We start from the raw sequence: 17,708 nt of genomic DNA, 5'->3' as shown, positions 1-17,708 counted from the left end.
CACAAACACACAGGATATGAATGCGACTGGACTGAACACAAATACATGACTAATATGTCTAAGAGGTATTTGTTGTGATTGCTGGTTAGACCTGAATGAACTTGAGCTGTGATTAAGAATATGACAATATGTCTGGCATGATGTAACGGTGGTCAGTTAAAGGATCAGTACACCTATACGTTTATTACTGGAATCAAATTCAGAATAATCAATGAAGTTTAAATATTTGCAAATAATATTAAACATATTGTCTCTGGATATGTTTCAATTGATTAACTTTGTAAAAAAGTTTTATATTTTGTAATTTGGGTTTAATAGGCTAATGCTTCAGGCTCATTTTAAACTTTAGTCAAATTAAAAGTGACACTAAAGTAGGGCTGCACGATATGTTTAAAAAGTGATATTGCGATTATTTTGATGGATGTTGCGATTGTGATATAATTCATGATTATTATGGATGATTCAATTTTACATCACAGTTTTCATTGTCAATGAAATAATAGTATAATCATGATGATGTGGCATTTCTCCTGGACATCTGGAGAATAAGGTTTGTAGACCAGAGCAACTCTGCAGCACTACAAAATGTCTTTAAAACACTGTTTTGTGACACATTTTACCTTTAGAAAATAACTGCAGTTCTTGCGATTTGGATATTGCATTTAGTCATATTGCGATTTCAATTATTTTGCGATTAACTGTGCTGCCCTATACTGAAGTGATAAGCAAATCCGATATGATAAAGTCAGCATTGTTGTAAACAATCAAGCCTAATTCAAGATTCTGGCAAAATTATGCCTTTAAAAAAGCATTGCATTCGTCAGTGGTGATGACTTAAGTCCTGCAATGTTTCCGACACTTGTTCTGGTTTTCTGCTAAAAACACAATTAAACGCTCAAGCACTAAAGACCTACAGACATTTATTTGCTTGTTCATATGCATATGAATTGTTTGCAGATGTCTTCCAAGGCCATGAACAGATGGATATTGGATTTTTTTCTTTTTTTTCCTGCAAGTAGTGAGTCTTATTTAAAGCCACAATGTATGTCATACTGATGCACCAAATTAAAGACAACCACTGAGAGATAATTTGTGTTTTTAAAAATTAACTAAGGGAGAGGCTTCAGATGACAGAGCCACAGACAGGGAGTGCATGAGATACAGATAGAGAGAGAGAGAGAAAGAGAGTGGGGGGGGGTCGCAAGAGATCGAGTTGATTATTAGAAGGTGTGTGTATAATGAAGACAGATGATGGTGTAAACACGAGTGGCTGAGGCCCTGCAGTGCCATCATGTTGGCAAGGGGAAACAGTATTATTAATAATTACGCATATTAATATTAATGATTAAGTGGTTTATATGAATGGTTACTTCTCTAATTAGCAGCAGGATGCAATATGCTGCAGATTTCATTTTACACATGCAAATCAACAGTGAGTCTGCAAAGATGACACTCCTCTCTCCACCCCTCCCTCTCTCTGTAACGCAGCCACAGTGTGTTCACTTGCTTTTTCTTTCAGATCAACCAGAGCAGCACTCAGTGAGTACATAGTCATTTTACAACTTGAGCTAAAATCACAAAGACAACTGAAGCCATTGTGGTGAATCGAAGTATGACAGCCGAAGAACATACAGAGCTAAAGGCTATTTCAGAACACCTCATTCAAAATCAGTCACATTTTATAATAACTACATATCTAGCCCTACAAATTAACCTGACTCAACAGTATGTCATGGTTTAGTCCATTTGTACAGAAAGGGATTATAAATGGGCTAAAAAAAATGATGTCATGTTGTAAATGGTTGTAGCTGCTTTTAACAACGTTTTATCCCTCATACCCAAGACCACCACAGATTCAACATCACCAGCTCAACAGACTGAGGCCAAATGAGCAACTAAGGCAAGTCCTGCATGGCTGTACCAGGACAGGGTGTGTCTTCACCCTGCTGCCATCCGGCAAAAGATACAGCGTTAGCTGCTGCCCTACCACCAGACTACAGAGCAGCTTCTTTCCTCAGGCTGTGAGGCTCCTGAACTCATCCTCAACACCCTGAATATAATGGACATCAATGAACAATCAACAGATACAATGAATCATAGTGTTTTGTATATACAAACATATTGTTGTTTAAAGCAGCACTGCCTAAAACCCAGTGGATCAAATGAAAATAAGTAATTTGAGTGACCACCTACTCCACAGCTCTACTCCCCGTTTCCACTTTTCTCATTAAAACAGCACTGCAAAGCAACTGTATGAGACCAGCCCAGCAGACAACAGCAGACTGACAAGATGCTGGAATGTCGGTGCAGCATTTAGCTGCTTAACAGTATTTGCATCAGATATTTAAATCAGCAGCTGGTCGAGTCCAAAAGAGGGGTGAATATTGGACACACCCTAGGGAGCCGGAGATATGACTAGAAATGAATGCTAGCATCGCCTTGTTTCTGCTGGATGTGTAAACAGAGGCAACTGCTCGCTAACATGTTCAAAAGCTGCTTTTACTTTGTTAAAGCCACAAAGGGGTCAAGTTCTGATCTCAAGAGCTGTGATAAATACGGACTTCTGTTAGATATGGATAGTAAACATGAACAACTGTCACTTTTTCATAAAGACTGGTGATATTACCCCCCAGTGAGAGATTACATTGACTCACAGAAGCTAAAAAGAAAAGCAGATAAACAGTAAGTCATGTCAGGCCTTCGGCTCTTTTGAAGTATCCCCGCTTCTCATTCACACATATCCCCTAACTGGCTTTTGAATAATTCATATAACAAAAATGTTTTCTTTTATTACAGATATTGATGACTTGTGTACATTGTAATAATACAAGTTTTCATATCAGTCATGTCAGGACAGTAGGAATGTATAAAGTGCTTATTGTTGGCTTCTGAAAATACTGTGCTGTGTATGCTAATAAATCATTCAAGTGAATTCAAATAAATTAAGCCAAAAACTAACAGAGAGTGAGCGAGAACAGCGATGCTTGAGGGAGATGGAAAGAAACATCAGGATCTTCCGTCATTCTCCTCCACCTCCTCATTTTTTTTTTGTATCCTCCATATTGTTGTATTTCTTCCATCGGGAAAAACAAATGAATACATGGCGAGCGGTGAGCAGGAGCAGAGAGAAAAGAGAAGGCTGACCTTTGAGAGGATTACGGGATTTGTGTTAGAATAAAGCGAGGAGGCAATATGGCAGATGTATTCTGTAAAATGGAGTATTTAGCGGTGAGATGCCTTGATTGTAAACAGACCAAGACAGTGGCAGACAAAAGGAGAGGATGACTGTGTTAATGTACCACTTGTGTGTCTCTCTCTGTGTCTGTGTGTGTGTGTGTGTGTGTGTGTGTGTGTGTGTGTGTGTGTGTGTGTGTGTGTTGCTGGGGGGATGGGCATTTGATGGATTGTACATTTACTGTTGAACTTATTATTATAGTGGTCGTCTATGGAGACTATCTCTCCTGGAAGTTTTTAGTGAAACAATTGGATGAGATTCCCCACAGGAGTACGGCTTTTTATGACTCTCATTTTGGGTTTTCTAAGAGAAAGTTTTAGTGTCCCATGATGATTTAATGCAGTTTCAGAACACACACTAACACACACACACAGAAAACACTTCCCTGAAAGACGTTGGTGTAGAAACTGTCAAATTAGAAGATATTGAACGATATATCAGTATTCTAGTGCCATGTAAGAGGGGGCAAGCGGTAACCAATGAAGAGCGGAGGAGAAAGGGATGGACATGAAGACAGGAAGGCTGAACATGGTGAGAGTAATAATGCTTCAGTCCAATATCTCATGTCTAATTCACCCGCCGTTCCACTACAGCAGTGTTTTTTCAGTCCTGGTCCTCGAGACCCCCTGCCCTCCAGGTTTTAAATATTTCTCCGTCCAAACACACCTGATTCAGATGAATGGGTCGTTATCAGCCTTCGGCAGATCTTTGATGATCATTTGAATCAGGTGTGATGAAGCAGCAGAACATCTAAAACATGAAGGGCAGGGGCCCCTGAGCACCAGGATTGAAAAAAACACTGTACTAGAGGATACCGTGGAAATTTCAAAGGTGCAGTATCAGCAGGGGACAAAGGACGAGTGTAGTATGCAGAGCAACAAAGTCCATGTAGGGAGGGGGTCAAGGCCGTGGATCAGTGTTTTCCAATCCTGGTCCTGAGGGGCCCCTGTCCTACATGTTTCACATGTCCAAGTCGATCATTTGAGTCAGGTGTGTTGGAGCAGAGAAACATCTAGGACATGCAGGACCTCAGGATCAGGACTGAAAAACACTGAGGTAGATGAGATGGGTCAAAGACAAGACTTTGACACTGGGGTCCATTTTATAAGTGAAGTCGATAGTAGTCGTCTTGGTGTCTAAGTCTAACCAAACTGTGACTTTCACTTGAAACATTTCTTAGCAGGCCCAATTTAAAAATTCTAAAGGGACATTGCGTATTTGGTATTGCCCACTTGACTGTGAAATAGGATGAGACATGTTTCCTTTCCAAGCTCAAGCTTCAAGTCACTGTTGACCGGCGAGTCATTACTTTACATGTCTTGGACTGATATTGGGTTCGGTGCTTTCATGACTTCGGTTGATGTCTGATATTCTTCATTCTCCACTTACCATCTGCTGGCTATCAAAAAAAAGGTAGGTCGTAATGGCTGTCGCAATCTTAGCAGAGTCTGACTCCGCAGAACTTATAGCTAATCAAACATGGCCACAGAGGTGCAGGTGAAGTCAGCCTAGTTAATTAAACAAGCCCACCTGTTTGGCAGGTAGATAAAGATAACAAGCTATCAGTGTACACACATAAAGGGAAGCAAAATTTCACTGGGGGGTTATTTGCCTCAAACAGACACGTTAACTGCAAGATAATGAGCAACAACTACTACTGTGAAGGGTCCTGTAGTGTTTTTGGTTCTTTAAAATGTGAAGTTGTATTGTAGGTTTGTGATGAGACATGAACACCAATCCAACACAACTGAACCCCAGCACCCTTACCCTCTGCCTCACGATGCAAGTCCAAACTTCCTCCTGCACTGGCCCTGAAGGCTGGCACTGGATGTAAAGTGAGAGATGCAAAATAGTTTATCATGAATGTAATTTCTAGGACACTGGGCTGATCATTAACACTGTCTTTGGAGCAAAGTTTCATCCTGTTAGAACACAATTTAAAATGACAATTTTAATGAAATCTAGAATTGTAAACCATCACTCAGAAGGCGTGACTGGTCAATATCTCATATGTAATTAAGGCCACATATTGACCAGACTAACGTTGGTCAAACCCTCAAATGCATATATACACCATTTATCTCTTTTACACTGTTACACACACATGCTGTTTCCCTCTCCCTCCCAGGCTGTCTGGAGTCTCAGCAAGATGCTCCTATCTGACCTCTAAAAATATGGCGACGGCAGATTTGTGGCTCGTGTTGATAACCAATCAGATGGCTCGTGTCGTGCAGGGCGGACGACCCCCGTTGAGTCTTAAATCACATTTTCTCTTCATCGTTCTCTCCCTCAGTCTCTCTGTCTTCTTTATTGCTTGTTGGCGATGGTTTTATTTGGTGCCGGCAGATAGTATGGTGAGTTCCTCAGCGGGCTGTAGAGAGGCTGACAGCCTGAGAATCTGAACAGATCCAAACCAGGCTTACCTGGAACACCATCAAACCAGTGCATGAGACTGTCATACTGTATGTGAGGAAAACAACATTTAAATTAAGATTTTAAAAATATCATCACACAGATAGACAGTTGCTCAGAGACTGGACTGGTCCACTCCCCTACATATGTAGTTTGCAGTGATCAGAGGTGTTACACACCATACACTTTGATCCTGCTGCTACACATGTCCATCTGCTGTACGAGCCCCAATGCACGCACACACAGGGAAGCACAAATGCACACAAGCACATACACTCATGCTCAAGCCTGCATTCACACACAAGCAGAGGCCAAAGCTTTGATCAATAAATAACACTGTCACAGGGGGTTCTGTACACACACACACACACACACACACACACACACACACACACACACACACACACACACACACACACACACACACACACACACACACACACACACATCTACACGTGCAGTTTGCAGTGAGGTGCCTGGTGATAGCTCAGTGTGGAAGGATGTAATCTCTGTTTGTATCTCTACCCATCTCTCCATCTGCCCCCTGCTTCCCTGCACAGCCAATCAGCTTCTATCCATCCTCTAGCCAATCGAATGGCCTGTCTGACCCCTGCCAGGCCAACAGCAGCATTAGTACAAGACTCTTATTGACATACGACCACAAAGCTGATCTTGAGTGGTGAATCCCGTTCGGCCCAGGAAGCAAACTTTGTGAGCAGGCCCATATTTCATACTTAAGTGGAATTTTTAGTTTGAATCGAGCTGTGAACAGTATTAGGTAGACGTGTTTGAGAGGAGAAATTCCTCTGTTGCTGAACTCTTCACCACTGAGAAGCCTCTACTAAGGTGCTGTGAAAGAGCTTAACTTGGAGTCAACACCAAAAATATCTGGTAAGGGTTAGAAACAACTGCAAATATTAGCAATTTGACATTTTGTCCAGCTTATATAACAATGGGTGGGTTGAAAAATCCACCTAATCCACTTATGTATCAACTGAATGTGAAATTACAAAGTGATGGGACTGGCAACCACTCCAGGGTCCTGCTCACCCAGTGCAGGCTGGGATTGGCCCCAGACCCCTGCAAAATGCAACCTCTGAGTCATTACCCTCTCATGCTGTATGATTATTTGTAATGAGGTCTTTGAGTCTTTTTGGGCAAACATATTGAACATCCATTCAAACATCCTCAGTCAGCCGCACCGACAAAAAACAAAACTAACAGTGGTGGCTTTGACAAACTAATGTCAGAATAACCACAGCATCAATTGCATTATTTAGACAGCACGTTGATTAGATGGGCAGAAAGAAAGCAGCCAAAACCGCATGCAAAGGAAATGAAGGTCAAGAAAAAAGAGACGAAAGACAAAAGGAAAGGAGGTAAAGAAGTAAAAACCAGGACCGGTTCAGTCTGAAAGCTCATACTGATTCTAATGACTGGGTAATGTCAATACAAAATGTGAAAAATCTGTTATTGCAACGTATTTTTATAAAATACATTTGTATTTTCTGAGTGGACTTGATGGTTACTTAAAAAGCTACCTGTATGAGTTTTCAGACCTCACGGGGGCCAATTCTGGCTCTTAGATCAGTAGCATCATTAGTTTTTAGCATACAGTAAGCACATTCTGCTGTTTAGTTAGTATATTTGAGATTAGTAGAATTAGTAGTTTGTTTAGTAGAAATGTTTTCTTCAGTTAGTGTATTTGATGTTAGTATTTTTAGTATTTAGGTCAGTTCATGGCTTAAGAGCAGGGCAAAGAAGGAGGAAGAGAAGTTATTCAAGTAAAACACGGACAGTAAAGGATAGGAAGGAGAGTCATTTGTTAGTTCAGAGTTTGTCAGGCATGCACATGCAAGAAAGTTATTTAACAGTGTGGCTACTGGTTTCATTTGAAAACGTTGGCATCACAGAGCATTTTGGGTCTTGCAGAATTATTACTGCATCCCTTTGGGACTGGTTGTGTTTGCACAAAAAATGGTAGACACCAGAGAGCAGTTAATAGTGATACAAAGTCAGAGAGGAATTTATTATTTAACTATTCCCTTGACTTCAACCTTTACAGAGTGGTTTTTGGGACGTTAAAGTCAATATTATAAGATTTTAAAGTTCTGCCTTTTGATGTCCAACAGTTGCAACAAAAATGACACAATGGTTGACTGGGCTCTGAGTAAATGTCCAGCAAATGCTCTGTCCAGATCCTGGCGGGTTGTAGATTATTATTCATTCATGTGCTTGGATATGTTTTGGTAATTCTGAAAACAGATTAGTGATTTGTAAAGCAAAGGATCATTCATGACCTTTGATAGTATTTTGACAAAACAATCACAACTTGGCATCCAATTTACTAACCTTTTCCAAGCTGTCAACCATATAACATGGTCTTTCTCAGTAGATTAGTACTTTGCTCAGTTCTCATGGAGATGCACGCTTGCAGCTGATATGATTTCACCCACAGGACCTTTATAACTTCTCATCCACGTTGGCTTCATACACTTCCACATTTATCTTTAAACCAACATGGAGTAGTATAGCTAGTTGTTGGACTTTGATTTGAGATTGTTTAGTCAAACTACTAATTTAAACTCTCAAACTGTTGAACACAATTTGTGTCCCAAAATGCTTCATGTGCATGCTCTACAGGCTGCTAATTTGGAGCATTGGCACCTTCACTTTCCAATGAAACCAGCAGCAATTGTATGTGCATTGATTCATTAATATTGTGAGTCTTCTTTTGAACAATTGTATATTGGACCCAGATACATACGTAATACATGAAACATGCATATTATTGTGTGCATAATTGTGGGTTGGTGGCAAGTTCTGGCTACTGACGCTTGGCGCTGTGGAGCGTGCCCAGATGGTCGCCTGTTGTCTCGGCCTCGGCCAGATTAATCCAATCCCTGACGCATCAGCAGAGCTGCTGTAAACCTCGCCACGCCAGCCCTGTTGTTGCCAGATCACCATTAGCATAGCATAGCTTCCATTGGTATCATAGCTCACTCAATGAGTAAATCATTATGCCAGCACCTTTGAGCCAAAGGAGCAGGACTTAATCGATGAGCAATGGCAGACAGAGGGTACCACACAATAGCCAGGATAGTACTACACTATAATGCCATGATAGTGCCAAACAGCAAAAAGTGGTTTCCAAATGGTGGATACAGTCCTGGTGGTTTCAGCTACAAGAGTGTGGGGGAACTTAGTCCAACTGATATACGTTACACGCATTTGTAATGAAGCTGCTCTTAGTTAGCCAGATTTCATCTGTCATAACTAAGTTTTATAAGCATGACACACAACCAGAACATTGCAGATTATCACAAGGACTCAGTGACTCAAATTGTATTCTCACCAAGGCTGAATCAGCATTTAGACCGTTAAAGACCTCCACATTTCAAATGGAAAACTGGTTGATGATAACATACGGTATGCAGTGGAATTTAAAATCTAAGTAAAGTGCTCCACCATTCAGTTTAGAAAAACTAATTTTGTAATCAATTATCTTATCAAATATGGACCACACTGACTGAAGCAGACTGCAGTCTGATGGCAAATTTGGGCCAATTTCACAGCAAATCTGATGGAAAGCTATGGTCTCTGATGTCTCTGATGGTCTCATGTTATATTTCTGTTCCGTCTGAGGTTTGATTCTAGTGCAACCTCTCGCAATGACAAGGACATTATTTCTCCATTTATCTCTCTGTCTGACTGTCTGTCAATGCCCAGAGGTAATATAAAAAATATTACTGCAAATCTCAAATATCTTGAACTCTTTCTCCACACCAATTGTGGGATTTTGGCACAGCAAGACAGTGAAAGTAGGGAATATTGCAGCAGATATTACAACATGTCTGGATGCAGCCTGTCCGCTGATCAAAGCTGCCTCTGCCCTAAAATAGCTGAGGAAATGTTTGAGCATCACTTGGCTAATTTACAGGAGGGAACATCCAAACAACATGGCAAAGGTTTTCTGACGGCACACACACACACACAAAAGCATATACTGTCAAGCCTGCCAGCATTGAATGTCTTGGGAGCAAAAACAAAAATGGAACAGCACAGCGAAGCTTACACACTAAAACATTTTGGCTTAATAAAGAACTAAATAGCTGGCCAAGGACTCAAACAAAATAGCTTTTGTGTATGCAGCATAGGTGTCATGTGTCCTTATCGTGAAGATACACTGAGCCAGCCCGGTCACCATGGGATAGGACGAACAAAGTTTGCAAACCACTGATACGTTCACATTCTTGCTTGTCATAAGCATAGTACCATATTGACATTTCTACATAATACATCATAACACGTTCACTTTACATGTTTACGACCTGACACCTGTCATATTAGGGGTCGGAGGGGATGGAGTTACAGGCGAGAGGGCTGCCAAGCCAGTGACCGCAGTTCACGACTGCATTTCAACATTTGGAAGTGTGAAACCAACAGAATTATTTTGGCTTAGTTTCTCACCCTAACCAAGTGGTTCACACGGAAAAATTGAAGTTTCCACATATCTGTTGGCCACTGGGATGTGTAAGCATACGCACAATTTGAAAAAGTCAGCATGCAGTTAAGGGAAAAGCTGGTCTCAACAATGGTACAAGGGGAAAGAGTACTAACACAAATCCTGATGTTTGGAGAGGGAGTAATCATTTATCCCCCTGAAAACAACCTATAAACCACTAATAAAGACTCAAGTGAAGGGCTTTGTTTTTTAAGGATCAGATGAATACCATGAGTTTTTGAGTGAGCTGTGTCAGGGCTACCAGCAAGGAAGAGAAAGAGGGAAGGGAAAGAGGAGATATGGCACAGAGGCGAAGAAAGAGTAATGAACCCAAATCATTGGAGTATTTGTTTCAGGGAGAAAGAAATTAATAAGCATGAAAATAATAGTCCTCAACACTTAGCCAGCAGGACAAAAACTAACGGGAAAGAGAAAGCCCAATTACTGTGGTCAGAGGAAAGGACAGAAGATATATGAGAGAGAGAGAAAGAGTGGGAGTGAGAGAGGGTAATATTTGAGAAGGGTAAACATCAGGGATGATGCCTGTGTGAGAGGAAATGCTCCTCGAGCAAACACATGCGGTCCTAATTTGGATACAATTAAATCCATGCTAGCTGGATCTGATGAATGTGTGTTTACCGCATGCTGAAGAAGATACAAGTACACACGCTGTGAATTTCCGCAGGATTTGGACCATCGTGGGGCACTAAATCACTCCGCTGACATCCAGAGTGATAATGATGAAGCTAATGTTTATTTGAGTTTGTACCACAGAGCGACCATTTATTCTTTTTCTGTGTGTGGTTTGTCAAAAACAGCCCTTATTTGTACTTTTTTCTAAGGTTGTTCAAGTCATAAAAAAACAACAAGTACATACAATAAAACTCTACAGACAGATTATTAATTATTCACTAACTATCATATTAATCCAATTACATCCAATCAATTGCTTTTAAGACTTGCATCTTGTTTCCTGCCTCTGCCTGCTTGCTGGTCTTTTTACCGCATGGCCTTTTCTCAAGCCGGGTCTGTTTAGATCCGATTGTGCTGCTGAAAGCCAGGCAGAGTTAGAGAAGCAGTGCCGTGCAGAGAAATGGATATTTTACTGGCCAGGTATATCTTAAAACAATCAGAGGCTTGATGAATTGGCTCAATGGCTGATGTATGGCTGGAATGGAAGGGGTATTTGGAGAAGGTTTGAGTCAGGGAAATGCACCTCATCAATCAGCATGATTAAAGGTTTTGGCTGGGCCGAAACAAACTCAACACTGTTAGGGGCCTGGCCTTAAAGGCACAGTCCACTGTTTGGAGGCACTACAAACAAGCCCTGCAGAGGTATTGGCAGTTACACTCGACTTTTGTGGTTTTGTGTTTGTCACAACACCGCTATGGTGCATGTTGGGGTAGCAGACTTGGTTTTAGTTGGATTTCCAAGATATTCAAGTGCCAACAACTCAGTTCAACATCTTCCAAAGTACCACTATTATGTTACATCCATTGGGGGCAGAGTTAAGGATAGCAAGGTGTTGGACCTTCATATGAAAAAATAATGACACTACCTTCAAGCACCCCTCAGAATAGCACCATTCATCACTTGTCTGAATATGTGAAAACTGTATCTGGATGATAGGGTACTTAGTTTTTTAAGTAATAAAAGTGTTAAGTTAAATAAATACAACCCTACAGCACAGTATCCCATTATAGACCAAGGAGTGAGTAGCAGTAAGATGACAAAGACAATAAATACTTGCTATCCTTAATGATGGCACTTTGACAGCGCTATACCATGTGTTCCATTAACACCTCCTCTGCACACAGGAGCAACTCCTAATTCATTAAACACAGAGATGTGCAGTCACACCCGCGGACACACACTGACAGTAGCATACTATATACGTGCCCCGTGGCCAAATCCATTGTAGCCAAGGCCCTTAAACGATAAATACAGCTCCGCGTCAGCAGCCCTGCATATTTAAAGCCACTAATGGCTTCCTGCAAAGCGCTGGCTCTAACAGACACACAAACTCACACTAAGCCAAGGAGAAAAATCACTGGTGCGAGAGTAGGGAGTTCTGTCAGCAGAGCAGCATCGCCAAGCCAACAGGTGCTGCAGTGGCTGGCTGGGTAAGGTCAACCGCACACTTTAACCAACGGAGGCTAACTGGCCGGCTGGAGAACATAATTATGAGTCTGGGAGACAGTTAATAGTCATTAATGAAGGGGAGTGTTTACAGGCTCTGCACTGCTTTCGAGTATTTCAGTCCAGTGACCTGAAATCTTTTCATGAGATGTGTAATACTTTGTGGTTTCTTGTGGACAGGACTCCCCTTAACTCATTCGGTCATTTTCATGCTTGGTAAGCCCTGGCCTGGCCCCGGCCTAAGGGGGTTTCTAGACATAGGCCAATCAGAGGCATTTTCCGGACTCAAGGTCATTTCTACAAAGGAAATATGTATATTTGGTTCTTGAGCCTGAAAGCAGTTACCTGTGGGTCCAGCAAACCTCTCTTGGGTCTACAATAAAAATGGTGGCGGGTCTGCCTCGAGTGAGCTCTGATGAGGTTATTTGATGGTCATTCCAATCATTGAAACCAAACACTTCATACACTGATCATCGGGACAACATGATTGGTCAACATGACACATAGACATGACATCAGGTATACTATACTTATACTACCACACTACTGTACTTCTATGAGAAAAACAGCCCATCCAGCCCATGAAGGTTGACTGTGAAAGCAGCTTATTACAACCCATATTTATGTTTCTTGTTGCAACCTCTAGTGGCCAGAGTAGTTACTACATCAGCAAAGGAGGAAGTCTTTTCTCATGATGGGCCTTACTAAACAGATATGGCCCTTGATTCAAGGTGCAGCTGGATTTTTACATACAACATATCCAAGGATAACTACCTAAATGTTTGTTTTTGTGGTATCAGGACCAAAGTAACAACAAATTGCCAAGAAGTAGCTTACTATCGTCCATGTCTGTAGAACTTGTTCACAAAGAAGAAGGAGTATCATATGTGTGGCCATCAGCGTTGCACCATCAATTCATAGTTTGGAGGTTTCTTAAATGTGAGAGTAAATCACTGCAATGACCCGCCTCCAAAGAGATCTGGAAGGAATAGCTGTTAGACCAAGGATGAGCTGGTGGATCCACATTGTTCCAGCACCGTATAACATCCACTGACAGTCAACAGAACATTATTCTATACAAGACTAAATGCCTTGTCAAGATAGGTGCTTTTGGGCACTGGTGCTACTGAACTCTCTCATACTTACTCAAAACTGGATGACTGACTGGGAAGCCCAGCGGTTACGAGTTTTACACCTACTGTAGCTGAGTACACACTCTCTCGCTGTCACTCAGACACACACACACACACATACACACCATCACATGTTTGGGGAGGTAAAGCCGTATGCTTTCGTCCATTGCCAGGGGGGTAAACACAAACACATAGAGCCTAATCTGAGAGCAAACAGCGGCGCCTCATGTTAACCAGCAGGGATACAGTTCTGCTCAACACCACGAGGCCCGCAGCACTAAAAAAGCTCACACATCAGAGAGCGAGCGAGAGAGAGCAAGAGAGAGAGAGAGAGAGAGAGACCTGAAACATGGGCATCCTGCCACATTCAAAATAATTAAGCATTATACAATCTAACTGATTTTTCTTTCTTCGATATATTGTTTTTCCTCTCCTATGCTTTTACAGTTGGCATTTTCATGCAATTTAGCACTTTTTGTGATGACTCTAATTTGTAATAGGAAGAAAGAATTGGTAAACACGATGCTCTTAATAATTCAAACTAAACATGATGACACAGAGATTTCAGTACTGAACAGCATTTTTCCCCCCAAAAAATATCATAACTGTGGCATCAGCCCAGTTTCAACAGACCCACTGATCCGCTTAAAGACAATGTGACAGAGTCAGGGAGTTGTCTCGCCTAGGTGAGAAAAGTACACATCAAGCTGCAGTTTCAGCAGGAGGCGATAATGGCAGGAGCAAATGATGAACATAGTAGATTGGGCCAAAAAGTCCAGGGTTGAATGGATGGTTCATTACCAAGACTTTCACCAGAGACCAGGGTTCAAATCCTGTGTGAAGCCAATAGAAAATGGTGATTGTTTAAAGGAAGTACTTATTTGCAAGGCAATGATCTTTTACTTAACCTAACTAAGTAGTTTTGGTGACTTGGTGAAGTTATTTATATTAGTTAATATTTGTCATTGCTTACCAGACTAAGTCAAATTGAAGTCTTTTAATTGCTTGTGTTAACAGATGTTAAAATGATTCAATTTATGGTCTTCTACTGACCATAAAGCACAACTTCAGCAGGTTAACCCTGCTTCGTTCCATTCACCTGTGATTAGCTGACTGATTTTGGGAGATTATTGGTTTCAGAGCCACGGTTGAGGCCATATTCTAACCTCACTCAGATAAAGGATCAATGAGTCAGCCAGACTACACTCAATTAATAAACTAAAGAGCCACTCCGCCTCCGGACGCATTACAAAAGCAACGTGTTACAGTAATATATTTGTTTTAGCAGTAAGGGAATAATATAACGCATTACTAATAATATTTCAGTAATGTATTACTACAGTGTATCATATGACTAAGCCTACAATTAAAAATATTTATTCCTATCTCATAACATATCAGACATTGATCCTTTGCCTGCCTGCTCATCCCTGTGTCCAAGCCAACGGTTTTTTTTAGAAAGATCTAGGCTGTTTAATTGTTCTATATAGGATACTTCAGCATTTTGTTGGCAAGTAACTTGAAAGTAGTGTAATAACTAATTTATTACTCTACGCAGACAGCAATATTGTGACATAATATATTACTTTAAAATGAAGGTAACTAGTAATATGTGATATATTGCATTTATGAAAGTAACTTGCCCAACACTGATTCACAGAGAAGCAGCATTCTCATGTTAGAAGCTGAACCAGCAAATGTCTGTCATATCTGGTTAATTAATGACAGACCATTTTTTCAATTGCTGACCCGTCTTCTGTCAAACAACTTCCCCATGACAATATCACTGTGCCAAGCTTCGCACCATCATGTTGTTACTATAGAAAAAGGTCGTGTTGTGTAAAGTGAGTATTTACAGACGCAGTGGTTAGCGCAGTTGCCTCACAACAGGAGCGCCAGGATTTGAATCTCAGCCCTGAACACATGCAGGTTTTCAACTGTGGACTTGACAAAACGCCCGTAGCTGTGAATGTATACGTCATCTTCTCACAGTATGTATCACCATTTGTATACAGTACTTGGGATAGTCTCCTGCCCCCCTCATGACACCGAGAGGTAATAAGTGGGCATTGAAAAGGAGTTTATGAATGATAACTGTGGATGATGGAGTACTTACTTAAGATCCACTTTTGTGGTTTTGGCAGGGCCCGAAGGTTGCTGAGGGGGGCTGTCCATCCAGTCACTGGCTGACTGACAGTTAAATTTCCAAAAGATGTGAACCACTATTCCTCTGCTGGCATCTATGGTTGGGAAATTTGTGTTTATTTTAGGCTTCTATCACCTGATTTCCAGCTGTGAGGAAACTAAATATCAAAGTGTTTTAACCAGATTATATGCACAAAAACAGTAGGTTTTGCATTGATGCTCAGTATCTGCAATTCAAACAAATAAATATAAGCCATGTAAAAGAGATCAGTGCCTGAATACGTGATGAGAGAACGCAGAGACAATGCAGACCACCTGCAGAGGACATTAATGTGGTGTTTCACGTTGTGTTTCAGCTATCAGCATCTCAAAGAATCGCCTTTAAGCCTTTGTGCTCATTCTTCTGATCTGCACACACATAACTATATGCACACACACACACGCCCACAGACAAACAGCGTTGTAGTTGAGTGAAAGGAGGATATTGCCCTATATCTTTATTCTGGTAAAGTTTAATAAGAAAGGGAGAAAACCCCCAGCAACCAAAACATGGAAATTGGAATGGGTTTCCTCCATCCAAGCAAATGACAGCATAATCTCATTCGGGATGGTGGCAGCGAACCTTTGTTTCCGTCATATGTCGCAATATATACCCACCCTCTGGGTAAGGCAGTGACATCCATACGCAGGAGAAAAAGAAATTAGGAATTAGACTGATGAGAAGAGATAAGACAGACGAGGGAGAAAACAGAGGTGGAGGTGGGAATGAAAAAAACATCAGAGAAAATACTGCCACGACAGATGAAATGCTACTAAATATGAGAAAGGAGATGGGAGGGGTAAATGCAGAAACGCATGGTAACCAAGGCAGAATCCAAGAGTCAGCTCAGCAATGGATGTGTCATTTTCAGCAGATACATGTGTCAGCGCAGGAACAACACTTCATGTCCCAGCAAACATTTTGGTGTTGAATAGCCTCGCTATGAATCTGAAGTCTGTCACTACAAAATTCCATGAAGCTGAGATACAAAATCACAACATCAATCACAAGCATCAGACGCTCCGGTCTTTTTCTTTTCAAGATAAAAAGAGCTGGTAGCATTATGCCCAAAATATTTCAAACAACATCAGCTTGTATCATCACACACTGTAACTGACAGGATTTATGAGAATCCACTTTAAAAATATTTATTTTTATGACTTATTATGTTTCTTCGATGTGTGAGTAACATAAAGGGACTGTAATTAGCATTTTTCATACAACCCTGTGTTTCAGAACAACACACGTTACACGTTGCCTCTGACCTTCCCAATATTAGTCCATAACGAAAGAGCAGGACAGATTACAACCTAAACCAAAACCAAGCCTTTGGCTATAAATGTTTCGAATTGTAATTACGAAAGCAGTGAGAGCAATAACAATAGCAAGGACCAAGAAACCAAGAGAAGAGCTCTAATTCCTATTGAAGAACCAGAATCATGCTGAGGTTCTGGAAAATCACCAACAGCAGCACAAAGACTCAACAAGAAATGTAAGAAGAAACGTAGTGTTGGTTTTCAGGTTAACTAACAAGATACGACGACATATACAGTAGCAAGAGACTGACAGTAGAGCATTCAAAAAACAAAACTGGTTTTAGCTTCCGTGCTAAGCTCAAGTAATTGGGAAATGCCAGCAGCAGCACATGGAATCACCCAAAGAAAGAAAGAAAGAAAGAAAGAAAGACAGAAAGAAAACTTTAATGCCAATGCTAAGCTAATGGAATCACCAGTAAATGAAGGAAGAGTAAAGATAGAGGAGATATAACATGACAACACTGCTTGTATACAACAGGTTCCTTACCTAGGACGCCCAGCCGGTAGTTGACAGTTATGACAATCACATTCCCATAGCTGGCCAGGATGCTGCCGTCAAACATATTCCCAGTTCCTTCCATGTAGGAGCCCCCGTGGATGAAAACCATCACCGGCTTGGGGCTTCCACTCTCCCTAATGTCTGGAGGAGGGGGGAAGAGGAGGAGGAGGAGGAGGAGGTGGAGAAGGCAGAAGGACTGATTAGATGACAGATTGAAGGTGACAGCCAGAGATGCAATTTCAATACTTTAGTGGGCTTTGGCCACCTCTTTAATTTGAATTTTC

General features: G+C 41.2%; 1 protein-coding gene across 4 annotated transcripts in view; it reads right to left on the bottom strand.

Moving 5' to 3' along the window:
* nlgn1 (neuroligin 1) overlaps positions 1 to 17,708 on the bottom strand; it is a 429,936-nt gene that overhangs the window by 172,942 nt on the left and 239,286 nt on the right. For all 4 annotated transcript variants that reach the window (XM_084355353.1, XM_084355352.1, XM_084355354.1 and 1 more), the window contains one exon: positions 17,413 to 17,565. In XM_084355353.1, coding sequence (XP_084211479.1) covers positions 17,413 to 17,565 — 153 coding nt within the window. The remainder of the gene's footprint in view (positions 1 to 17,412; positions 17,566 to 17,708) is intronic.

This window comes from Pagrus pagrus (genome assembly GCF_965226575.1).
Source record: "Pagrus pagrus genome assembly, chromosome: 6".
In the NCBI taxonomy this organism is placed as follows: Eukaryota; Metazoa; Chordata; class Actinopteri; order Spariformes; family Sparidae; genus Pagrus; species Pagrus pagrus.
The sequence above is the reverse complement of the archived record's forward strand: the minus strand, read 5'-3'. Positions and strand labels throughout refer to the sequence as shown.